We start from the raw sequence: 27,357 nt of genomic DNA on the forward strand, positions 1-27,357 counted from the left end.
GGCCCAAACGGGTTGATGGCCTACACCTGCTCCTAGTTCCATAAGGGTCCTCCTCCATTACCTAATCCATTGATTAAGTAACTCCTGTACCATCAACTCACCTTCGTTTCTGAAGTGCTGACTTGCAGCGGTTGCTGTGGATGAAGAGTAAAGCATTTAGATGTCATAGTAAAATTGTAACGGAAAGGCTCAAAGCTATCAACTCCCCGATGGAATTCAGCAACTGTAAGACAGGGTTACCTGCAGCCTTCACAACTGTTATTCCATTTGAGAGTACCACTCCCTCAAATAAACGACCAGTGAAAACCTCACGTACTGACAGATTGCCAGTATTGTCTCTCCAGAAGCATTATTTAACTGATTAGTATAATAAACCACTCAGGCTGATTATGAATTAATTGCAATATTTAAAGAATAGCTGATTGCTAGTGTGCACAACAAAAAAGTATTCAAAAACAAATCTCTTTATTTTACGAAAGTTTTTTGAAGCTTGGTACATATTCTGCACAGAGCAGAGGGGAAGAGTTATTCGGTTGGCTCCCCTTCATCTGCAGAGTTGGAATGGTCTGATGGGTGCTCAGCTTTATGCTTTGCCAGTTTTGCCATGAGTTCTGAAATAGAAAAAGGTAAAATAAATTGTGTAAGTTGTTTTGTTCTGCCCAGTACGTCCCTCGTTCAGTGCTAGAAGCAGCCTCATTGGTCAGGGCCAAGGAAGAGGAAATAGCACCAAGTCCCATTTCTCAGTTCTGGTCATTATGCTGTGATTCTTGTTGGGGGCAGTGAGCACTGATCCCCTGATCCACTGATGTCAGGGCCAGGTACGGTCACAATGCCTATTTGAGGCTTGGCTTCCTGCCTGAAGGTTGAGCATGTGCTTGGAGTACCAGTGGTGGGAGGAGAATTACAGCCTTGGTAAGGGACAGATGGTGGGATCTCCCTGGGATATTGGTCAGTACTGTTCACTGGTCACGAGCTGAGGGCAGAACTTTCACAGCTTGACAAATGTGACAATGACTGGAACCCTACTTTGGTCTCTTTGTCGATACAGATTCTACACATTCATTTGAATGGGACCTATGTGACAATGCTGTCACTTTAAAAAGGTTATTTTGTCCTTGTTTTCTTTGAAGACAGGTCAGACAGGCAGAGGTGCCAAGGAGTCTCGGAAGTTTAACAGTTTAACAATGGAAGGGCAATGGCCAGTTCTCCCAGTTCAGATTTTTCCTGGTTTGTTTTAGCTATAGCGGTTACAAGATGTGAGAGCCCAGAAGATTTGCAAGCTTCAGCAAATAATTCCTCTGACTTTCTCTGAAACCTCTCTCTGGATGTTGTTCCTTCCTGCCTGTAAGAATCTGTGTTTGAATTTATCTTTTTGCTAAGGGGTGTGTTCATGGGATGTTACTGTATTGGAACAGTTAATTAGAAATAGTTACTGCATCAAATTGGTTACGTTTACCGATAGTCAAGATAGTTCTAAATTCTGCTTTCTTTTGTCCATGCTTCAACTATAGTGTGTAAATACATTCTGTTTTGCTTAAAGCAGAGTGGCTGGGCCAGCTGCATCACAACTGGATCACCCACTTCACATCTACCCTTACATGAAGAAAAGTTAAAATGTTTTGAGTGGGCTTGGCCTGGTCCATAACTTTTATAACAGAAAGCTGGAATTGACTGCCTCAGGGAGTTCAGCAGAGGGAAGAGGTTTTGTGGTTTTCTTTGCCTGATCAAAGCAGCTTTCTAGTCCTTGACATAAGGTCTTCAGTTTGAACTTAAGTCTCTAACCATTTCATTTCTTTCTTATAAATAGCCTGTTAAGTGTAAGGTTGGTACTGATGTTTTATATAAAAAATGTACCAAAGTGTAGAAAGCAGGAGATTGTTCCAGTGATAAAAGCAAGGATACCAAAGTAATTAATTTAAGAAAACACAATGGCAATGGCAGGACAGGTGCTGCAGCAAGTGGCATCTGCTGAACAATGGGATTGAGAGTGAACCTATCTGGAGCAAGTGCTCACAGCTTGAACAACTTCAGATCTGCACTGAGGAGCTGGAGTTTGCATTTCAGACATTGTACACATCAGCGAGGGAAAGGTTACCTGGAAGGTTTGCTCTAGGAGGCACTCACCCTCTCAGATTACGTCATTCAAATTTGTTCCATGATCAGGGACAGGAGGGTGTGACTGCAGATGATGCATGTACTGGACCCAGAGGTAGCTTTCGAAGAGTCTCAGCCCCTACAACTGTCCAGCACATTCTTGCAAACCGTGTGGATGAGAGAAGTTACTCCAGAGAAGATGAGTGAACTGACCACAGAACCTTGGTATCAGGAGCAATTCTGGGATGGACTGGGGAGCTGAAAATGCGTTGCTGGAAAAGCGCAGCAGGTCAGGTAGCATCTAAGGAGCAGGAGAATCGATGTTTTGGGCATGAGCCCTTCTTCAGGAACGGAGCGGAGGTTCCAGAGGGAGGTCTGTTGCTGGATTGGGGAGGCCAAGGTAAGGGATCGTAGCAGTGGCAGGCAACGGTATAAACATAGGTGATACATTTGTTCTCTTTTGCCATGAGTATTTATCCTGAAGCATGAATTTCTTGCCCAATGTCAGGGTTAAAGATACCTCCTCAGGAATAAGGAGGGAAGAAGTGTTGCGTATTCTAAAAGGCATTAAGATGGACAAGTTCTCCAGGTCTGGACAGAATCTATCCTAGGTTACTGAGAGGAGCGAGAGAGGAAATAGCTGGGGCTTTAACAGATATCTTTGCAGCATCCTTGAACATGGGTGAGGTCCCAGACGACTGGATAATTGCTGATGTTTAAGAAGGGTAGCAGGGATAATCCAGGTAATTACAGACCAGAGAGCCTGACATCAGTGATAGGGAAGCTACTGGAGAAGATACGAAGGGATAAGATATATATCCTTTGGAAAGAAAATGGGCTTATCAAAGAAAGGAAACATGGTTGTGTGCAGGGAACGTCATGTCTTACAAACTTTAATAGAGTTCTTCGAAGAGGTGACAAAGTTGATTGATGAGGGAAGGGATGTAGATATTATATACAGTAAGGTGTTTGACAAGGTTCCCCATGGTAGGCTGACAAAGAAGCTGAAGTCGCCTGGGGTCCGGAGTGTACTAGCTAGATGGATAGAGAACTGGGTGGGCAACTGGAGACAGAGAGTAGTAGTGGAAGGGAGTTTCTCAAAATGGAGACCTGTGACCAGTGGTCTCCCACAGGGATCTGTGCTGGGACCACTGTTGTTTGTGATATACATAAATGATTTGGAGGAAGGTGTAGGTTGCTTCATTAACAAGTTTGCAGATGACACTAATATTGGTGGAGTAGCAGATAGAGAAGGGGACTGTCAGAGAATACAGCAGAATATAGATAGATTGGAGAGTTGGGTGGAGAAATGGCAGATGGAGTTCAATCTGGACAAATGCGAGGTGATGCATTTCGGAAGATCCAATTCAAGAGCGAACTATACGGTAAATGGAAAAGTCCTGGGGAAAATTGATGTCCAGAGGCTGTTCAGGTCCATTGTTCCCTGAAGGAGGCAACACAGGTCAGTAGGGTGGTCAAGAAGGCATACCATGCTTTCCTTCATCAGACAGGGTATTGAGTACAAGAGTTGACAGGTCATGTTACAGTTGTATAGGACTATGGTTTGGCTACATTTGAAATACAGCGTACAGTTCTAGTTGCCACATTACCAGGAGAGGGTGAGAGGAGGTTCACCAGGACATTGCCTGGTACGGAGGGTGCTAGCTCTGAGGAAAGGTTGAGTAGATTAGGATTAATTACAGCGGAAAGAAAGAGGTTGAGGGGGACCTGATTAATACCTACAAAATCATGAGAGGTATACATAGGCTGGATAGCAAGAAGCTTTCTCCCAAAGTGGGGGACTCAATTACTAGGGGTCACAAGTTCAAAGTGAGAGGGGAAAAGTTTGGGGAGATATACAGGGAAAGTTTTTTACGCAGAGGGTGGTGAGTGTCTTGAACACATTGCCAGCGTAGGTGGTAGAGGCCAGAACAATAACAACAGCTAAGATGTATCTAGACAGACACATGAATGGGCAGGGAACAAAGGGCTACAGATCCTTCCAAAATAGGCGGCAGGTTTAGATAGAGGATCTCGATCAACACAGGCTTGGAGGGCCGAAGGGCCTGTTCCTCTGTAATGTTCTTTGTTCTCTTTCTTTGTTCTTGGGCATAAGGGAACCACCTCAGGGATAAGGGCACCACCTCGGGGATAGGGGCACCACCTCAGGATGGAGAGGGAATTGCAGTGAGAGGGGAGGGATCTAGTTTTCATCGTCCATGTTGGCACCTATGGAAGAGTCTATGGTCATGGAAAGTAACTTAAGAATAGGGCTTGCCCATTGAGGGCAGAGATGAGGAAAACTTTCTTTCCTCAGGGGATAGTGAGATTCTTTATCTGACAGAGCTGGAAAAGCTGGGTTGTTCTGTAAATTCAATGTTGAAATTGACTGATTCTTGATCAGTCAAGGGATTAATGATTATGGCGATAAGGCAAAACAAGTGAAGGTGAAGATTATATAATCAAGCATGCTGTTATTGAATAGATTCGATGGGCCAAATGACCTACTTCTGCTCCTGAGTCTTACACCTTATCACACAGCTACTTGTTCTAATCCCATTTCTATGCTTCTTCCTCCTCCTTGACAGAACTGGGGAAAGTGGCTTTGTAGCCACTGCGGAATGTCTGCTATCTTAGCCAACCCTCAGATGGATCATCAGTCTGGATTAGAAACCTGCTGCAGCTTTGTAAACTCTGTCTTATCCTGGGTTTCCATTACTGGCTGAAAATGTGTTGCAGGAAAAGCGCAGCAGGTCAGGCAGCATCCAAGGAGCAGGAGAATTGACGTTTCGGGCACGAGCCCTTCTTTTTATTACTGGCGCTCTGCTCAATGCCTCAATGAACACAGACGCATGGAAAGGTTGTGTTTCATGATTGAACAAGTAACAAGAGAGCGTGGATGAATTATTCAGAAAATGAGTTGAAATCACACCAAAAACAATTTGAAAATTTGATTTTTTAAAATCAGGAAATAATGCTAGTATCAGGAGAAGTGATCATGAAACTGCTTGATTAATGTAAAAACCCAATTAGTTTACAATGTCCTTCAGGAACAACTCACCACCACCTTCTCAAGGGTAATTAGGGCAGGGCAATAAATGCTTATGTCCAGCTATGCCCACATCTCATAAACAAATAAAAAAAACTGCTGTCCTTACCCAAGCTGAGTCTAGGGCTGACTCCAGATCCACATCAATGTGGTTCATTCCTAAATGCCCTTTTTTGAAGTCACCCAGCAAAATACAGTTGTAACAAACTGCTACGAAGAAGAAAGCCCACCATCACACCCAGTACAACACTAGGTTCTCCAATGACAGCCACAGTCTGACATTGTGTCTGTGTGTGTGTGTCTGTGTATGTGTTCACAGACTGTCCCTGAGGAATGATGCTCAGAAGGGAATGTGACACTTGAACAGAAACGCACTCCAATAAACAAATACTGAGCAGTTGCCACAAAATGCCACCTCACCGCACTGCAGGAAGTAAAGGCAAGAACACGCACCTTTGGCGGGGTTGAAGACTCCATTGGTCTGTTGATTACACACATAACAACGCTTGGATTTGTGGTAATGCTGCAGAGCACAGCTTTCACAGAAATAGTGTTTACATCTGAGAAAGAACAGGCAGCTTGTTAAGTGACATGGACATCATCCAACGAACTGGCAGATCATTACATATCAGTCATCCAATAGATAACAAATGATGACGTAACAGTAATCAGTCTACTGGCTAAATTTACAAAAATACCACGCCCTTTCCGTGACAAACCAACTTACTTAGTGATTACAGGACTGGTAAAGGAATTTCTGCAGATGAAACACTTAAAGGGAAGATCATCTTCATCACTGCTCACTTCGTAGTTCTCATCATCTGCAAATAAAAGGCAGGCAAGGAACCATTTTACTGTGCAATCCCTGAAAAGCTGAAATCTCTAGGAATATCACATGCTGCACTAATATATCTCAGGGAGGAACAGCACCCCAACAAAGTTAAATGCACACCACCACAGAACAGCTTAGTCAGACAAGTTGTTTAGTTTAATTGGTTTAGATTCCCTGTAGTGTGGAAACATGCTCTTCAGCCCAACAAGTCCACACTGACTCTCCGAAGGACAACCCACCCAAATCCATTCCCCTACATTTACCTCTGACTAATGCACCTAACACTACGGAAAATTTAACATGGCCAATTCACCTGACCTGCACATTTTTGGACTGTGGGAGGAAATTGGAGCACCCAGAGGAAACCCACGCAGACACAGGGAGAATGTGCAAACTCCACACAGACAGTTGCCCGAGGTGGGAAATGAACCCAGGTCCCTGGCGCTGTGAGGCAGTGGTGCTAACCACTGAACCACCATGCCGCCCAATTTCATTTTGATCGACTTTTCAATACCCAATAAATTAACAGCCAATAACAGGCTATTTCCCAACTGCCTTGAAAACAGATAGTGACCACACTTCATAAATACTGGACTGTGGATCAGTTTGGAATGCTCGAAGTGTGAGAGACAGTGTGCGCAAACATGTGCAAATCCAATTTTTTTCTTCAGCTGTACAAAGTAAGCTGTTCAAAAAAGAATTCAACATCAAGTGCAAAAGACTACTGATATCAATTTATATTGCAAATAAATTACTGGGTTTACAATTAGCTTTGGGTAAAAGGTGGAGCCCAATAAAATTGGGTACGTTTAACAAAAATTGATACAAATTCTGATTATACCATTGGGATGCATTAGAAGCTAAACTGGGTAACAGGCCACTGGTCGTGGGCCAAACCTGGTTTAAAAAAGGGTGTGGGGTGAGTTGTCGATAAAGGGGTGGTGGGGGCAGGGTGCAGAAGTGAACCCTGCACCCTGGTGAAGATAGGTGAAGACAGGCAGAGGGTACGACCTGGTTGGAACCTGAAGAGCAGTTACACCCGAAACGTCAACTTCTCCACCTCCTGATGCTGCCTGCCTTGCTGTGTCCCTCTCCCTCCTGATGCTGCCTGTCTTGCTGTGTCCCTCTCCCTCCTGATGCTGCCTGTCTTGCTGTATCCCTCTCCCTCCTGATGCTGCCTCCCTTGCTGTGTCCCTCTCCCTCCTGATACTGCCTGCCTTGCTGTGTCCCTCTCCCTCCTGATGCAGCCTGTCTTGCTGTGTTCCCCTCCATCCTGATGCTGCCTGTCTTACTGTGTCCCCCTCCCTCCTGATACTGCCTGCCTTGCTGTGTTCCTCTCCCTCCTGATACTGCCTGCCTTGCTGTGTTCCCCCAGCCTCCTGATGCTGCCTGCCTTGCTGTGTCCCTCTCCCTCCTGATGCTGCCTGCCTTACTGTGTCCCTCTCCCTCCTGATACTGCCTGCCTTGCTGTGTCCCTCTCCTTCCTGATGCTGCCTGCCTTGCTGTGTCCCTCTCCCTCCTGATACTGCCTGCCTTGCTGTGTCCCTCTCCCTCCTGATGCTGCCTGCCTTGCTGTGTTCCCCCAGCCTCCTGATGCTGCCTGCCTTACTGTGTCCCTCTCCCTCCTGATGCTGCCTGCCTTACTGTGTCCCTCTCCCTCCTGATACTGCCTGCCTTGCTGTGTCCCTCTCCCTCCTGATGCTGCCTGCCTTGCTGTGTCCCCCTCCCTCCTGATGCTGCCTGCCTTACTGTGTCCCTCTCCCTCCTGATACTGCCTGCCTTGCTGTGTCCCTCTCCTTCCTGATGCTGCCTCCCTTGCTGTGTCCCTCTCCCTCCTGATACTGCCTGCCTTGCTGTGTCCCTCTCCCTCCTGATGCTGCCTGCCTTGCTGTGTCCCTCTCCCTCCTGATACTGCCTGCCTTGCTGTGTCCCTCTCCCTCCTGATGCTGCCTGCCTTGCTGTGTTCCCCCAGCCTCCTGATGCTGCCTGCCTTGCTGTGTCCCTCTCCCTCCTGATGCTGCCTGTCTTGCTGTGTTCCTCTCCCTCCTAATGCTACCTGCTTTGCTGTGTTCTCCCAGCCTCCTGCTGGTCCAGTTAATCCTTTGCAAACTACTGGGGAAGTCTATGTGGCATACTGTGAGCTGGTCTCACTACATGACACATTTTTGGATCTGAGTTTTGGCAAAAATATCATTAAGAGATTTGTTTTTCTTTTTCTTCCATTTAGAACATAGAACAGTATAGCACAGTACAGACCCTTTGGCCCACAATGTACCCATCGATTAGCTTAATCTAAGATCAGCTAACCTACACACCCCTCAATTTATTGCCACCTCTGTGGTGGTCCAGCAGTCGCTTAAACATCCTCTGACTCTAATGCCTCCGACTCTATTACCACTGCTGACAGTGCATTCCACCACCGACCTCTCTCTACATAAAGAACCTACCTCTGACATCTCCCCTATACCTTCCTCCAATCACCTTCAAATTATGACCCCCTCATGACAGCCATTTCTGCCCTGGGGAAAAGTCTCTGGCTATCTACTCTATCTCTGCCTCTCATTACCTTGTACACCTCTATCAGGTCACCTCTCTTCCTCCTTCTCTCCAGTGTGAAAAGCCCTGGCTCACTCAATCTCTCTTCATAAGACAAGCCCTCTAATCCAGGCAATCTGCTCTGCACCCTCTCTGAAGCATCTACATCCTTCCTACATTTGTGAGAAAGATCAAGAGATGGTTGAAGTGATGGTAAAGTTGTTAGCAACTCTAGATCGGAGTGACAGGTGATAGTTTTGACTAGTTTAGTTTAAAGAACAACCCCAAGTTAATCCTGGATGTTACTAAAGTGGCAAGCTTTGCTTTCGCAAGTTTTGTTATTCAGTCACTTGACACAAGAGAACATCTTTCCTTCATTCTTTCCCACCCACTTAATGACACACTCTTACTTTGAAACGGCTCCACGGGAAGGCAGTATTTGGACTTAACCACCTCAACCAAAGAGAAACTCACAACTGAGTGTCTTTTTCTTCACCCTGTATTCTCACGTGACAACTCCTGTCTACGCATTACAATAATGACTGGGATTCTTAACACATGATCCCGCTTTCCTCTGCTCACACAGGGACAATGAGATCAGTTGAAACAACTGCTGTCCTTGTGAACAGCATCTCACTCAGCTAAAGCAGGAATTAAAACCAATCACAATTCCCAAACATGTCATGTTGTACTTTAATGCAGTCAGGTGATGCCAGCACCTTGGCAGTAGCCACAACACTTATTTAAAGTTGCTGTCTGTGACAACCCCATTACGTTTAAGGAAGATTAAGGTAACATTACATTCATAACTATAACACTCACCATTTACACCATAACGGCCTTCATCCAGCTCCCGTTCAATCTGCCAGCCATGTTTGTAGTCTGATCGGTCGTGTAGAAACTTACAGCTGTCTGTGAGGGAGAGAGACAGAAAAAAATACTCCTGGTCAGCAGAGCACAGAGGAAGCCCACCCACCATGAAAGCTCACTGCCACTCTTTTAATAGGGAAGGAGGCCAGGGACGCCTCCTCTCTCAAATTACTCGTCAAGTTTTTAAGAGACTGAACCAGACAAGCCATATAAATACTAGGACAGGATAGAACTGCTGTGAGTAATCAGCTCCTGACTTCCAAAAGCTTGTCCGCCATCGACAATGAATAAGTCAGGAGTGTGATAGAACAGTGCCCACTTGCCTGAATGAGTGCCACTTCAACAACACAACACTATCCAGGACAAAGCAGTTGGCCAAATCACCTTCCAAACCTTGAATATCGACGACCAAGAAGAAAAAGGCAACGAGATTTCTCTTGGAAGACAACAAGAGGAACTTGCCTCCAAACCCACAGAAGCCGGTCTCTTTGTAATCTTTACAGATGTCAGGTTGATAGTCCCACCGCACTGTTGCTCGAAGGTGCTCAGGAGCTCGGATAGGTCCTTTCCTGAAACACAATAATCAGTGTCCAAACTAACAATAACTGCCAGTGCATTACACGAAATAGTGACAGCCAATGAGAGACGGGTTGCCAGAGAGAAACAGTGTGGGGGTTGAGAGAATGAAGGTTAAGGCTCCCACTATCCACCAGGCCTTTTTCATAGCACATTAAAAAAAATCACTGACCTCTACCTCAGTGCAGTAACGTCACTCACTGCTGAGGGACTGGGGACAGTGACGTCACTCCCTGCTGAGGGACTGGGGGCAGTGACGTCACTCCCTGCTGAGGGACTGGGGGGCAGTGACGTCACTCCCTGCTGAGGGACTGGGGGCAGTGACGTCACTCCCTGCTGAGGGACTGGGGGCAGTGACGTCACTCCCTGCTGAGGGACTGGGGGCAGTGACGTCACTCCCTGCTGAGGGACTGGGGGCAGTGACGTCACTCCCTGCTGAGGGACTGGGGGCAGTGACGTCACTCCCTGCTGAGGGACTGGGGGCAGTGACGTCACTCCCTGCTGAGGGACTGGGGGCAGTGACGTCACTCCCTGCTGAGGGACTGGGGGCAGTGACGTCACTCCCTGCTGAGGGACTGGGGGCAGTGACGTCACTCCCTGCTGAGGGACTGGGGGCAGTGACGTCACTCACTGCTGAGGGATTGGGGACAGTGACGTCACTCACTGCTGAGGGACTGGGGGCAGTGACGTCACTCACTGCTGAGGGACTGGGGGCAGTAATGTCACTCCCTGCTGAGGGACTAGGGACAGTGATGTCACTCACTGCTGAGGGACTGGGGGCAGTAACGTCACTCACTGCTGAGGGATTGGGGACAGTAATGTCACTCCCTGCTGAGGGACTACCGGGCAGTAATGTCACTCCCTGCTGAGGGACTGGGGACAGTAACGTCACTCTCTGCTGAGGGACTACCGGGAAGTAACGTCACTCACTGCTGAGGGACTGGGGACAGTAATGTCACTCCCTGCTGAGGGACTGGGGACAGTAACGTCACTCACTGCTGAGGGACTGGGGACAGTGACGTCACTCACTGCTGAGGGACTGGGGACAGTGACGTCACTCACTGTTGAGGGACTGGGGACAGTAACGTCACTCACTGCTGAGGGACTGGGGACAGTAACGTCACTCACTGCTGAGGGACTGGGGACAGTAACGTCACTCACTGCTGAGGGACTGGGGACAGTGACGTCACTCACTGCTGAGGGACTGGGGACAGTGACGTCACTCCCTGCTGAGGGACTGGGGACAGTGACGTCACTCACTGCTGAGGGACTGGGGACAGTGACGTCACTCACTGCTGAGGGACTGGGGACAGTAACCTCACTCACTGCTGAGGGACTGGGGACAGTAACCTCACTCACTGCTGAGGGACTGGGGACAGTAACCTCACTCACTGCTGAGGGACTGGGGACAGTAACCTCACTCACTGCTGAGGGACTGGGGACAGTAACCTCACTCACTGCTGAGGGACTGGGGACAGTGACGTCACTCCCTGCTGAGGGACTGGGGACAGTGACGTCACTCCCTGCTGAGGGACTGGGGACAGTGACGTCACTCCCTGCTGAGGGACTGGGGACAGTGACGTCACTCCCTGCTGAGGGACTGGGGACAGTGACGTCACTCCCTGCTGAGGGACTGGGGACAGTGACGTCACTCACTGCTGAGGGACTGGGGACAGTGACGTCACTCACTGCTGAGGGACTGGGGACAGTGACGTCACTCACTGCTGAGGGACTGGGGACAGTGACGTCACTCACTGCTGAGGGACTGGGGACAGTGACGTCACTCACTGCTGAGGGACTGGGGACAGTGACGTCACTCACTGCTGAGGGACTGGGGACAGTAACGTCACTCACTGCTGAGGGACTGGGGACAGTAACGTCACTCACTGCTGAGGGACTGGGGACAGTAACGTCACTCACTGCTGAGGGACTGGGGACAGTAACGTCACTCACTGCTGAGGGACTGGGGACAGTAACGTCACTCCCTGCTGAGGGACTGGGGACAGTAACGTCACTCCCTGCTGAGGGAGTGGGGACAGTAACGTCACTCCCTGCTGAGGGACTGGGGACAGTAACGTCACTCCCTGCTGAGGGATTGGGGGCAGTAACGTCACTCCCTGCTGAGGGACTGGGGGCAGTAACGTCACTCACTGCTGAGGGGCTGGGGACAGTAATGTCACTCATTGCTGAGGGATGGGGAATAGTACTCCACTAGCATAACTTTAGACAATGTGGAGTCCAAGCCTGAACGATCCAGGAGAGAGATCGAGAGGCGTTGCTGCATGTTTCACTCACCTCACCATTCCAGAAGCTGCATTTCCCATGGACGTGTCTTTGGGTGTGACGTATTTGATGTAATTGTTGATACCTCGGTAGATTTTTTCATCTTCTTTCCCTTTCAGTTCCTGTTAGTAACAAAGAGGATAACTACAAGATTATGATAGTCCTCATTTTGGACATTGAAGAGTCAGCCACAGTGACAGCAGGAACTGTTTGTTGATGTGGTAAAGTATTTGAAAATCCCATACTAATTGTGGTTAAACAGCTTTATGGTTAGGATTTATTTATATTATTGTAACTACACATTTTTACACCTTTTTCCTCGTTAGTAGTGGGCAGCACGGTGGCACAGTGGTTAGCACTGCTGCCTCACAGCGCCAGAGACCCGGGTTCAATTCCCGCCTCGGGAAACTGTCTGTGTGGAGTTTGCACGTTCTCCCTGTGTCTGCGTGGGTTTCCTCCGGGTGCTCCGGTTTCCTCCCACAGTCCAAAGATGTGCAGGTCAGGTGAATTGGCCATGCTAAATTGCCTGTAGTGTTAGGTAAGGGGTAATTGTAGGGGTATGGGTGGGTTGCGCTTCGGCGGGTCGGTGTGGACTTGTTGGGCCGAAGGGCCTGTTTCCACACTGTAATGTAATGTAATCTAATCTAGCCTCATTTCTTCATCATTGCAGCGTTGTATGCAAACTATGTTTCTCTCAATCCCTATGCTTATGTTCTATCTCCCCACTGCTTTTGCCACTGTATCCCAGTAAGTATTGTTTATTTTACCCGGTTTCATTCTCTGTGCTTGTGAGACTGACTACTTTCAACAACAACCCTTCCAAAAATCATCCCAGTGGATCTCAGTGCTTCAGTCTTTTTCTCTCCTTCACCCTAACGCACGATCCCCTTGATTCTGATGTCAACAGGAGCAGAACTCAAATATAAATAGAAGCTTAGCAGGTCTGATAGCACATGTGGAGAGAAAAACAGAGTTACTGCTTTCAGCCCAGTATATCTCTTCTTCTGCTCATGCTGAGTTTGACAGTTTCTGTTTTGATCGCAGATGCCCAGAATCCACAGTGTTTTGGTTTTGCTGCTGGAGAAGTTTGTTCAATCACTTTTGTCAAATGAAGGGATTTGTAGACCAACTGTAAACATACTGTATAACCCCAAATCTCAAACTTCCACCCAATTCAACTTTTAAGATTATCAAGAATCCTGACAAAATTAACTGAGGTCGACGGCTCACTGTGATGATGGGTCAACTAGGTGACATAAATGAAAAATTATCACCTAACGAGGAATCAAATTAGCTGGGAAAGTGATTGAAGTGACAATGTCAAGTAATATGGCTACCTGGAGATGATTTGGAACTATGTAGGTTGGCTAAGCAGAGAAAGTTAGAGCTGACAGCTCGGTGAGGGCATGCGTGTCAAACTGAGTTTATCTGTGAGAAAGACTGGGGTTTGGACATCTCAATAAGCTCTCTGTATTTCTAAAATGGTTCTTCTGTAACATGGTCTGTACTTCACAAATACATCTTATATCTTCCACTCCCTACTCCTCACTGGGTAATCTCATTGCCAATTGCAGACAAGGCATAAAAACCAGGAAATGCTGGAAATACTCAGTGACTCAGGCATCATCTGTGGATGTGGGTTAACATTTCAGGTGTGAGACCTACCACTAGAACCGGTTATCTTTACCTAAAACAGCTTGTGTCACTAGTCCTGGAACACAGCAGGGCAGGTTACAAATACCATCTAGTCACATAACCCCAATATGGGATCAGCAAACTCTCTCACCTCTTGGATCTTCTGACTTCGTTCGAAGATGGCTTGCATGTCTTTATCTTTCTCAGTGTCCAGTTGATATACAGCTGTTGCTCCCATGTCCTCTGGACCAACAGGTTTCTGTGAAGGACAGAAAGGCAAAAACTCCATATGGCATTTACAGCACTGCCCTTTCATAACACCAAGCAATGTCATGTGTCTCTCTCAGACTCTCGTTCCTCCACATCACCCCCTTATTAACGCATATCCTCAAACTACTCTGTTCATAAAGACAGTTAGTTTACACAGGTGTGAATTTCACATGTCTTTCCTGGTACTTCATTCCACGTGAGGACATATATTAACTCCTTCCCAAGGAGGAAAGGCAGCCCCCAGCCCATATAGGGTCAGAGCTCTCCCCCTTCCCTCTTCTACAGGGTCAGAGCTCTCCCCCTTCCCTCTTCTACAGGGTCAGAGCTCTCCCCCTTCCCTCTTCTACAGGGTCAGAGCTCTCCCCCTTCCCTCTTCTACAGGGTCAGAGCTCTCCCCCCTTCCCTCATCTACAGGGTCAGAGCTCTCCCCCCTTCCCTCATCTACAGGGTCAGAGCTCTCCCCCTTCCCTCATCTGCAGGGTCAGAGCTCTCCCCCTTCCCTCTTCTACAGGGTCAGAGCTCTCCCCCTTCCCTCATCTACAGGGTCAGAGCTCTCCCCCTTCCCTCTTCTACAGGGTCAGAGCTCTCCCCCTTCCCTCATCTGCAGGGTCAGAGCTCTCCCCCTTGCCTCTTCTACAGGGTCAGAGCTCTCCCCCTTCCCTCATTTACAGGGTCAGAGCTCTCCCCCTTCCCTCATCTACAGGGTCAGAGCTCTCCCCCTTCCCTCTTCTACAGGGTCAGAGCTCTCCCCCTTCCCTCATCTACAGGGTCAGAGCTCTCCCCCTTCCCTCTTCTACAGGGTCAGAGCTCTCCCCCTTCCCTCTTCTACAGGGTCAGAGCTCTCCCCCTTCCCTCATCTACAGGGTCAGAGCTCTCCCCCCTTCCCTCATCTGCCTGGGAGCCACCGTGTAATTGAGATGGAATGGGCCTCATGGCTCCCGTTTGGGGGAGCTTCTGATTTGTTTCTGCTGCTTACCGCTGATCGGGTGGATTTGTATGACACAGTGATTTTCTCAGCTCCATCACTATCACTGTTACTGCATTGCTCTTTCACTCTTGTTGATCTTGCAGTCTGGGAACAATCAGATAAACAGTTAGTAAACAGCAGCCTTGGCCTGAGAATCAGACACACAGGTTGTTTATTAATAATACAGTTCAGCAATTGCTGCAGGGCCTGATCATTCCTCTTATCAGATTAGTCAGCAGGGTACTGATTCTTGACCATCTCACCCAAACAACTGCTCTTCACGGTTCATACAGATTACTGAGTACCAGCGGACTATTCAATGGGGCGCGGGGGGGGGGGGGGGGGGGGGGGGGGGGTGGCGGCGGGGGGAGGTGGATAGGATCACTACAAATCTAAGATATTTTTCTTAGGTAGGTCTAAGAAATAACTCAAATTCCCCTGGACTTGTATCACAGAAATTCTAGTGTGGAAACAGGCCCTTTAGCCCAACAAGTCTATACCGATCCTCCGAAGAGTAACCCACCCACACCCATTTCCCCAATCTCTTGTGCTATATTTACCACTGACCAATGCACCTAACCTACACATTCCTGCACACTACGAGCAATTTCCCTTAGCCAATTCACCTGACCTGCACATCTTTGGACTGTGGGAGGGAACCGGAGCACCCGGAAGAAACCCACACAGACACGGGGAGAATGTGCAAACTCCACACAGACAGTAACCTGAGGGCGAAATTGAATCCAGTTCCCTGGTGCTGTGAGACAGCAGTGCTTAACCACTGAGCCACCGTGCCAACCCAAGATTGAGTACGTTAACCTGTCTCTGGGCAGGAAAGCAGCCTTCACTGGCAGTTTCCAGCATGTTTATTGAGGTAATCTGAGACCTGTTGGTAAATAAAGTTGGCAAGCCAGGTTACAAAAGCACACATAATCTGAAAGAGAGGAATAAAATATGAAGGACAGGACATTTTACTGAACCTTTCTAAAATCATGGCTCAGCCCCAGCTGGAAGAATTTTGAGGTAGGCAAGGTTTACAAGAACATTGAAATGTGCCAAATTAGTAGCAGGGTGAGGAGTTCAGTAAAGCCGATTCCTCGTACAGCAGAGAAGGATGCAGGAAAAATTAACTGAGGTGTTCAAAACAGTCAGGTATTTTGTCTGAGAAACACCGTTCCTATGCTGATGAATGCAACAGAAAACCAAAGGAAGTTAAGGTAACATTATTTCAAGCAGTTAGTAATGATCTGGAACACATTGCCTGAAAGGATGATGGAAGCAGGTTCAATAACAACTTTCTAAAAAACTCTGGGTGTACACTAGAAACATCGAAAACAAAAGAATAAAAGAGAAAAATTCCATTGTCTTAAAAATCAATAACCAATTAGCACAAATTTGATGACTAAAAAAATGAAAAAGAAATGAGAAAAACATTTTTAAGCAATGACTGGTAGAATTCTGAATTCACTGGTAGAAATATACCTAAAATAGTATAGCAGACAGGTTCAGAAGTAGGTTTCAAAAGAGACATTGGGCAACACGGTGCCTCAGTGGTTAAGCACTGCTGCCTCACAGCACCAGGGAACTGGATTCGATTCCACCCTCAGGCGACTGACTGTGTGGAGTTTGCACGTTCTCCCCGTGTCTGCGTGGGTTTCCTCCGGGTGCTCCGGTTTCCTCCCACAGTCCAAAGATGTGTGGGCCAGGTGAACTGGCCATGTTAAATTGCCCATAGTATTAGGTACATTAGTCAGAGGGAAATGGGTCTGGGTGGGTTACTCTCCGGAGGGTTGGTGTGGACAGGTTGGGCCAAAGGGCCTGTTTCCACACTGTGGGGAATCAAATCTAATCTAACAAATAAATATTTGGAGATAGAAAACTCACATGGATATGAAGAAAGATTAATTCAATTGCTTTTCAAAACAGTTAGCAATTTCGGGTCGAATGGGCTTCTTGCCTGGACTTAGTTGTGATATAGTTGTAATGGAAAGTTTCAAAGAGGTAGATTGTTATAGTGCTTAAAACTAGAGGGATCAAAGGGTACAGAAGCAAAAGTGGACACAAGGCACTGACTGGGATGATCAGCCATGACCATACTGAATGGAAGCAGACTCTTCAGGGTAAATGACATATGCCTATTTCTATTTTCTATGTTTCTATGCAACAAGAGTAACTCAACTGCCTTACAAAAGAGACATGCCAAATGGTCTCCTGTTCCTGATTCTGCACTGTTAAACCACAGTTTGGCCATGTACTATCTCACCCACCTTCTGTATCATGGGGTTCGACACAGTCGTTCTCTTTTCTCTCCGCACTGCAGTGTTCCCATCATCGTCTCCACTGCTGTCTGTGCAGCAGAAGGGAAAACCCAGTAAGTATGTACAGCATCACCCTCATCGAGACGTGCCCCGAGTCCCTTTATTATATTAACGTGTTAGTAAGAGACTGCCTCATAATGGCAACCATTATAAAGTGATATATTATCAGGAACAAGAACATGTTTCAACCCAGAGGGAAACGTCTCTAGCCTCTGATCATACCCAGTTTTATAGCAATATAATAAATATTGGGTAAAGAACTCACATTTATAGCATTTTTCATACCATTAAGATATCCTGACATTTTAAAAGCAATTCTTTAAAAGCAGTTACTGTTGTGCTGTAGGAATAGGAGGCCATTAAGCTCCTTGAGCCCGCTTATCCTTTTAATTAGATCATTGCTGATGTGGACCTTGGTGTCATTTACCCTTTTCTCCATCTTGGAGATGTTTAGAAGACTGAGAGGGGATCTGATTGAGACATATAAGATTATTAAAGGATTGGACACTCTGGAGGCAGGAAACATGTTTCCACTGATGGGTGAGTGCCGAACCAGAGGACAGAGCTTAAAAATACGGTGTAGATCATTTGGGACAGAGATGAGGAGAAACCTCTTCACCCAGAGAGTGGTGGGTGTGTGGAATGCTCTGCCCCAGAGGGCAGTGGAGGCCCAGTCTCTGGATTCATTTAAGAAAAAGTTGGATAGAGCTCTCAAGGATAGTGGAATCAAGGGTTATGGAGATAAGGCAGGAACAGGATTCTGATTAAGGATGATCAGCCATGATCATATTGAATGGTGGTGCAGGCTCGAAGGGCAGAATGGCCTACTCCTGCACCTATTGTCTATCTCTTCCCACCCTCTTAGTGAACACAATTAATTATCTCAGACCTAAAAGGTTCAATTAGTGCCCAGCATCTACAGCTTCCTAGGGAACGAGGTCAAATTTTTACCACATTTTGTATAAAATAGTGGCACAGTGCGGGGAAAAGAGGGAGATTGAGACTGCCCCCCCCGAACAATCATTATCCTAGCCAACTTTATAACCAGGGCCTTCAGAGGGCATTAAACTCAATAATGAGGTGAAAGTTCATGTGAATGGAGACCACAGAAGGTAGAAAGAAAGGACAATAGTGCAGGGTAGCAATATGAATAAAAGGATAGAACACACAGACACAAGGTGACATGAGATAAATTCAGAGTTGGGTAACATCGCAAAACAAATCAAAAAGCTTGTTAATATTCATCGGGCATTCATAACATGGTTAAACTGATAGCAAAAATGGAAATAAATGATTATGTTATGAGGGCAATTGAAGAGTTCTGATTACAAGGTTAAAATGACCGAGACACAAATATTCAATGGAATTTCACAGGTATTAAGGAGAGTAAGGAAGGAAAGTGGGGTGGTTCATAAAAGATCAGTACAGAAATGAGAAATGTTCTTGGCTCAGAAGATCAATCATAGAATCAGTTTGGATGGACAGTAAACAAAACAAAGGGGATTGATAAGAATGATCATGAGAGATTCTAACATTTACATAGATTGGAGGAGTTGAACTGGCAAGGCAGTCAAAGTTATGCTCATAGGGTATATTCAGGTCAATTTGTAAGAATAACATGTTCTGAGACTCGAGAGAACAGGTTATTTCAGACCTGGTAAAGCACAATGAGAGCATTAATGAATGACCTCATTGTAAACTATCATAAAAAGTGATCATAATGTCACAGAAATTTGTATTTAATTTGAGAATGAGAAATGTAGGATTGAGTCTTAAAAGTAAATAAAATACATCTACAAGGATATGAATTCAAAGCAGGCACAAATGGTCTGGTTAAAAGATTATGACAGTAGAGAAGCAGTGGGATACATTTAAGCCAAACTGAATTTTAAACACAAATATATTTCATTCAGAAAAGAAGACTATGAGAAAGTATAGCTTTTGTGACTAACTAAGAAATGTAAAAGCTGTGTAAATTGAAAGGAAAGCTGTGCCTTGTTGTAAAAGCTGGTCAGAAGATTGTGAACTGTTAGAAACAAGTAAAGGATCATTAAAAAAATGAATTGGAGTAGGAGAGAAAAAGAGAAAATTAGCAAGAAAATATAAAACAGACTGTAAATGTTTCCATGAGTACATAAAAAAAACAGCAGCTAAAGTGATGATGAGACAGGAAATTAATAGGAAACAAAGACACAGCAGAGACTCTGAAAAGTATTTCCTGTTTTCACAGTAGAAGATACAGAAAGCATTTCAACAACTGCAGAAAACCGAAAGGCAAAAGGGAAGAACTAAAAGTAATCGTGATCACGAGAGAAAAAAATAGTGAGAAAGTGTCTGAAGAGTTTGACTCAAACCATTAACTCTTTTTCTCTTTACAAATACTGCCAGACCTGCTAAGTTTCTCCAGCACTCCACGTATTTATACATGTGATAGCACCAAAAGGTTCTCAAGTCCCTGGATCGGATGCCCTACATCCTAAGGTCTTAAGGTCAGTTATAGGGGAAATTTGAAAGCATGAATTGAAGGAGGTAAGAGCGCAGAACTCAGGAGAGGTGATTAAAGCCTCCAGCACAAGTCACAAATAGGAAAACTGTTTGGAAAGGGTTAGCAATTAAACTTCAAGCACAGTTGACAAACAAATGACAATGAGAACAGGGTCGGTTAATACAGGACTGAAGGTGTTATATCTGAAAATACTCAGTACAAGGAAGATGATAAATGAGCTTGTGGTACAGATTAAAATGAGCAGGTATGACGTGGCGGGCATCACAGAAACGTGGCTGCAAGGGAATCAGAATTGTACATACAACCTATTGATAGGATTAATATCCATCCTATCAAAAACATAGGCAGGTGGGCAGAAGGGGTGGGGTTGTTTTGTTATAAGAACGGAAATCAAATCAAGAATAAAAAACAAAGTAGGGTCAGACGGTGAAGAATCTGAATGGGTAGAATCGAGGAACCGCAAAGGTCGAAAAACCACAGCTGGAATTATGTACAGGCCTCCAAACAGTAGTCAGGAGCTGGGGGACAAAATACACCAGGAGATAGAAAGGCTGCGTAGGAAAGGCAAAGTTATAGTGATCATGGGGCATTCAATATGCAGGTGGGCTGGGAAAATCAGCTTGGTAGTGGATTACAAGAAAAGGAATTGGTGGAATGTCTACAAGATGGCTTGTTGGAGTAGCTTGCACTGGAGCCCACTAGGGAACGGGCAATACTGATTTAGAGTTGTGCAAGGTGGCAGGCTTAATAAGGGAGCATAAAGTGAAGGGACCCTTTGGAGGCAGTGATCAGAATATGATTGAATTTACTCTGCAATTTAAGGGAGAAGATAGAATCAGAGGTAACAGCATTACAGCTGAAAAAGGCAATGACTGAGGCATGAGGAAGGAGCTGGGTAGAATTGACTGGGAGAGGAGCCTAGCAGGAGAAACAGTGGAACAGCATTTGCAGGAGTTTCTGGGAGAAAGTGAGGACTGCAGATGCTGGAGATCAGAGCTGAAAAATGTGTTGCTGGAAAAGCGCAGGTCAGGCAGCATCCAAGGAGCAGGAAAATCGACGTTTCGGGCATCAGCCCTCCTTCAGGAATAAGGGAGGTGTGCCAAGCAGGCCAAGATAAAAGGTAGGGAGGAGGGACATGGGGGAGGGCGTTGGGAATGCGATAGGTGGAAGGAGGTTAAGGTGAGGGTGATAGGCCGGAGAGGGGGTGGGGGCAGAGGCAGAGAGGTCGGGAAGAAAATTGCAGGTCAAGAAGGCGGTGCTGAGTCAGAGGGTTGGGACTGAGATAAGGTGGGGGGGCGGGAATGAGGAAGCTGGAGAAATCTCCATTCATCCCATGTGGTTGGAGGGTTCCTAGCAAAAGATGAGATGCTCTTCCTCCAGGCGTCATGTTGCCATGGTCTGGCAATGGAGGAGGCCAAGGACCTGCATGTCCTTGGTGGAGTGGGAGGGGGAGTTAAAGTGTTCAGCCACGGGGTGGTTGGGTTGGTTGGTGCGGGTGTCCCAGAGGTGTTCTCTGAAACGTTCCGCAAGTAGGCGGCCTGTCTCCCCAATATAGAGGAGGCCACATCGGGTGCAGTGGATGCAGTAAATGATGGGGGTTGGGTTAGTGGGGGGTGTGGACCTGACGAGGGAGTCGCAGAGGGAGTGGTCTTTCCGGAACGCTGATAAGGGAGGGGAGGGAAATATATCCCTAGTGGTGAGGTCTGTTTGGAGTTTCTGGGAGTTACTCAGGAGACACAGTAGAGATTCATCCTGTGGAAAAAGCAGCACGATACAGGGAGGATGAGACAACCATGACTGACTAGGGAAGTCAGGGATAGCATAAAAGCAAAAGAGAAAGCACATAATGTGGTGAAGGGCAGTGGGAAACCAGAGGATTGGGAAGCTCACAAAGACCAACAGAGGGCAACAACAAAAAACAAGGAGGGAGAAGATTAAAAAGGAGGATAAACTAGCCGGTAATATAAAGGAAGACTGTAAGAGTTTCTTTAGATAAAGGGAAAAAGAGAAGCAAAAGTGGACATTGGGCCGCTGGAAAATGACACTGGAGAGACAAGGAAATGGCTGAGGACCTGAATAATTACTTTGTGTCAGTTTTCATGGTGGAAGACATGAGTAATATCCCAAAAATTCAAGAGAGTGAGGAGGCAGAGCTGAGTATGGTGGCTATCACCAAGGAGAAGTGCTAGAAAAACTGAATGGCTTGGAGGTGGATAAATCATCTGGACCAGATGGACTAAGGGAGCTAGCTGCAGAGATAGTGGAGGCGTTGGTGGTGATCTTTTAGGAGTCGCTAGAGTCAGGGAGGGTCCCAGAGGACTGGAAAATCACTAACGTGACACCCCTGTTTAAAAAGGGAGTAAGGCAAAAGATGGAAAATTAGATGATTAGCCTAATTTCGGTCATGGGTAAGATACTGGAATCCATTGTGATGGATGAGATTTCTGAATACTTGGAAGTGGATGATAAAATAGGGCAAAGTCAGCATGGGCTCATCAAGGGGAGGTCATGCCTGACAAATCTGCTAGAATTCTTTGAGGAAATAATGAGCAGGTTAGACCAAGGAGAGCCAATGGATGTTATCTACCTGGACTTCAAGAAGGCCTTTGACAAGACATCGCAGAGGAGGCTACTGAGTAAGGGCCCATGGTGTTCGAGGCAAGGTGCTACCGTGAATAGAAGCCTGGCTGTCTGACAGAAAACAGACAGTGGGGGTAAAATGGTCCTTCTCAGGATGGCAGCCGGTGACAAGTGGTGTTCTGCAAGGCTCAGTGTTGGGAGAACCTTTCACTTTATACATTAATGATCTAGATAAAAGAACTGAGGGCATTCTGGCAAAGTTTGGGGACGATACAAAGATAGGTAGAGGGACAGGTAGATTGAGGAAGCGGGGAAGCTGTAGAGGGATTTGGACAGTTTAGGAGAGTGGGCAGATGGTAAATGTGGTAAGTGGTAAGTTCGGTAAGGTACAATGTGGTAAGTGTGAGGTCATGCACTTTCGTAGGAAGAATAAAGGCATGGACTTTTCTAAATGGGGAGAAAATTCAGAAGAGTAAAGTGCAAAGAGACTTGGGAGTTCTAGTCCGGGATCCCCTCAAGGTAAACTTGCAGGTTGAGTCAGTAGTTAGGAAGGCAAATGCAATGATGATGTGGAGGTGCCAGTGTTCGACTGGGGTGGACAAAATTAAAGATCACACAACACCAGGTTGTAGTCTCAAGAAAGTGTATAAGGTACAAGCAGGTAGGGAAAGAGTTAAGTTTGGGGTTGCTTGACAAAGGCTCAGCGAGCACGGCTTTGACCAGACAAGAACTTGCAGTAAATAATGAGGTACTGGAGCCAAGCATTACGAGGTGAAGACCATCCATTGTGTAATGCCACTTATAGGTCTGGGTGGGTTACTCTTCGGAGGGTCAGTGTGGACGGGTGGGACTGAAGAGCCTGTTTCCACAATGTAGGGAATCAAAATCAAAATCAAATCTATTACATAATGCCAGATGGGTTAATTTTTACTGTTGACACTCGCTAATTGTCACGGTTACCCAACAATTTAGATGTTGCCTTATTTGGATGCTGTCCCCTGTAAGTGACTATATAGCTCCTTAAGAATCTCCTGTTCGAGAGAGGACCAACAACTCATGTCTTTGTGTACATGGGCGATTGCTGTCTCTCCATCGCTTGGAATAAAGGAAAAGAAGGTCGAGCTATACTGTGTCTCTGGGTGTTTGCTTCGACTGAAGCCGGGATATGGAAATGGGACGACAGTCCAACAGGTTTATTTGGAAGTACACGTTTTCAGAGCACTCTGAAACCTTGGACTTCCAAATAAACCTGTTGAAATGCAATGATGGCATTTATCATAGAATCCCTACAGTATGGAAAAAGGCCATTTGGCCCAACCAGTGCACACCGACCCTCCAAAGAGTATCCCACCCAGACCTTTTCCACTACCCTATTACTCTACAATTACCCCTGACTAATGCACCTCACCTTCACATCCCTGAACAGTATGGGCAATTCAGCATGGCTAACTCATCTAATGGACTGTGGAAGAAACCAGAGCACCCAGAGGAAACACACGCAGACAGGGGGAAAATATGCAAACTCTACACTGACAGGTGCCTGAAGCTGGAATCGAATATGGATCCTGGCGCTGTCAGGCAGTAATGCTAACCACTGTGCCACCCCATTTATTTCGAGAGAACTTGAATATAAAAGCAGCAATGTATTTCTGAGGCTCTATGAGGCTCTGATCAGACCATATTTGGAGCATTATGTGCAGTTTTGGACCCCATATCTCAGGAAGTATGTACTGGCCCTGGAATGTGTTCAGAGGAGGTTCATAAGAATGGTCCCTGGAATGAAAAGCTTAACTTGTGAGGAACGTTTGAGCATTCTGGGTCCACTCTTGATACAACCTTCAATAAATTCTTGAACTACAAGAGAGTCAAGGTAAGATCAAGAATGTGAAGTTGCAGACACATCAGACCAGCCTTGTTCTTATTCAATGGCGATGTACATTGAAGGGGCCGAATGGCCTACACCTGTTTGCATGATTCACTGGTTTCACGCTTGAATAGCAAGCCTTCAACATTAACATATGAACAAGGAGCAGGACCATGTGGGTTCTTGAACATGAAAAAAATCACGGCTCATTTTTTTTGGGCTACATTGACTGACAGTGGCACAAAACCACAAATTCGCATTCTCACCTACCTTGATAACCTTTCCCAGCTTTCTAAGAATCTGTCTAATTTTGCTTTAAAAATATTAAAAAGTTTCTTCCTGAAAAGATGTGGGAGTAGAGTTCCAAACATACTCAACCCTCAAAACAAGTTTGACTTCATCTCTCTTAATTCCAGTTTCTCCCATAAGAGGCAACATCCATTCCACATCCTCAAGATGCTCACAGTCTTGTGCATTTCAATCAAGTTACCTCCAGAAAACTTTTCCTCATAAGAGAACCTCCCCAATTCTGGATATTAATCTGGTAAATCTCTCTAAATTGCTAACAATACATTTATAGAAGAGTAAGATACTGCAGATCAGAAATAAAAATAGAATGTGCTTGACAAACCCAGCAAGTCTGGAGAAAAAAATAATTAATATTGTTAGTCAATTATGACTCTTCTTCGCATTCCAAAACATTACACAGAACGGGGACAGTTAATGGTGTTTCTCTCTCCTCAGATGCTGCTAGATCTGTTGAGTTTCTCCAGTATCTTCTATTTTTACAATACACACCGATTCCAAAATGACCTGCTGCTGCCTGAACACTAAGAATGATACACACCCGATACTCAGAAGATTTCATTTCTCTTGTTGCTGTCTTCATCTTGCACTAAAGTATTGTCAGTGCTGAGCAAAAGCTCCAAGGATCCTGACCACCCCGGATGTGAACACCTACTCTAAATTAAAGCAGCAGCAAATGTCTCACTAGAGATGAAATATAACTTTTATAACATGAGAAACTGAAATATGTGCCACTGTCAGTGTATCCCAAAAAAACCCTAATATTTATTTTGTTGTTTAGTCTTTCTGACGAGATATAAATTCAAGGTATCGACGCTGTCAGAGAAATGCAATGGATTCCTTTGCACTACGAGAAGTGAAATTTATTATTCCTCAGGCTCCTGACCAACATGTATCCCTCAGACAATCGAAGAAAAGCATGGAAACTATAGATCTGTAAGCTTAACATCTGTGGTATGTAAATTAGTTGAGAAGATTCTGAGGGTTAAGACATGCATACATTTGGAAAGACAGGGTTTGAATAGGAGTAGTCAGCATGTCTTTGTGAGTGACAGATCGTGCCTCACAAATTTGTTAGAGTTCTTTGATGAAGTGACCAGGAAGGTTGACGAGGGCAGGGCAGTAGACACAGTCTATATGGATTTCAGCAAGGGCTTTGGTAAGGTTCCACACGGTAGGTTGCTTTGGAAGGTTAGATCGCATGGAATCCAGGGGGAGCTGGCAAACTGGATACAAAATTGGCTTGATGGTAGGAAGCAGAGGGTAATCATGGAAGAATGCTTTTCAGACTGGAGGTCTGTGACTGGTGGAGTGCCTCAGGGTCAGTGCTGGGCCGTTGCTGGTTGTTATCTACATCAATGATTTGGATGAGAATGTTCAAGGCATGGTTAGTAAGTTTGCAGATGACACTAAAACAGGTGGTATCGTGGACAGTGAGGAAGGTTATCAGAAATTGCAGGATGACCTTGATCAGCTGGAGAAGTGGACCAAGACATGGCAAACGGAGTTCAATATAAGTAAGTGGAATGAGCTGTCAGCAGAAGTAGTTGAGGCGGGTACATTAACAACATTTAAAAAGCATTTGGACAAATACATGGATAGAAACATTTTAGAAGGACATGGGCCAAGTGCAGGGAAATGGGGTCAGCATGGATGGACATTTTGGTCGGCATGGACCAATTTAGGCCAAAGGGCCTGTCTCCGTGCTGTAGGACTCTGTGATTCTCTAATGAAACAGTTTATCTGGTAATTTCAAAACGCTGTTTGTTGTATCTTTCTGTGCACATGCCGCCTTCCTCTTCCCCACTGCCCCATGTTTCCTATCCTACAACAGTGACTGCAAGTAACCTATTGGCCTTGAAGCTCAAGGAGAACGCCTGCGGTTGGGCAAGGTGATCTTAAATGCAAACATGATTTGGAGATGCCGGTGTTGGACTGGGGTGTACAAAGTTAAATACAAACACCTTTTCCTTCGTCAGAGAGCTTTTCATCAACTCAATCTTCCTCATGAGGTGAAGGCTTGCAAATAAACCCAAGATGACAAGCAGTTTGCTGAATTTCACATTAGATTAGATTAGATTCCCTACAGTATGGAAACAGGCCCTTTGGCCCGACAAGTCCATACTGACCCTCCAAAGAGCCTCTCCTCTACCCTGTATTTATCTCTGACTAATACACCTAACACTGTGGGCAATTGAGCATGGCCAATCCACCTGAGCTGCACATCTTTGGATTGTATAGGTTTAGGGTGAGAGGGGTTAGATATAAACCGGGCAATTTATTTCCAAAGAGAGTGGCCCGTGTGCGGAATGAACTTCCAGAGAAAGGGGAGGATGTGGATAGTTACAACATTTGGACAGATTCATGAATGGGAAATGTTTGCCGGGATATGGGTTGGTCTAGTTTGGGATGATCAGTATGGGCTAGATGGGCCGAAAGGCCTGTCTCCGCGCTGTAATGGCGCCTGGCGGGAACTGCGCTTCATGTTAACCCCCGCGGCCCCGCCGATACCTTTCTCACTGCCGCTCGCTCTCCGCTTCCTTCCTTTAAACTTCCTACTGGATTTTTTAAAAAGGAAAGTACACACCGGGGCCTCCGCCTCAGGCTGCCCGGGTTCCGCCATCTTAACAACGACACAACATCGGCGCCAAGCGGGACCACATTCCCCAGAG

The 27,357-nt window shown here is 46.0% G+C and overlaps 1 protein-coding gene across 1 annotated transcript; it reads right to left on the bottom strand.

The window, feature by feature from the left end:
* Positions 1 to 446: 446 nt before the first annotated feature.
* rnf113a (ring finger protein 113A) lies at positions 447 to 27,357 on the bottom strand. The gene is made up of 10 exons (XM_072561912.1): positions 27,197 to 27,357; positions 17,379 to 17,458; positions 15,121 to 15,216; positions 14,026 to 14,133; positions 12,252 to 12,361; positions 9,843 to 9,949; positions 9,333 to 9,422; positions 5,871 to 5,964; positions 5,597 to 5,703; positions 447 to 611 (listed from the first exon to the last, which is right to left on the bottom strand). The coding sequence occupies exons 1-10, from the start codon at positions 27,306 to 27,308 to the stop codon at positions 526 to 528; spliced, it is 990 nt and encodes a 329-aa protein (XP_072418013.1). The 5' UTR covers positions 27,309 to 27,357; the 3' UTR covers positions 447 to 525.

The sequence above is a fragment of the Chiloscyllium punctatum genome, chromosome 42 (assembly GCF_047496795.1).
Source record: "Chiloscyllium punctatum isolate Juve2018m chromosome 42, sChiPun1.3, whole genome shotgun sequence".
In the NCBI taxonomy this organism is placed as follows: Eukaryota; Metazoa; Chordata; class Chondrichthyes; order Orectolobiformes; family Hemiscylliidae; genus Chiloscyllium; species Chiloscyllium punctatum.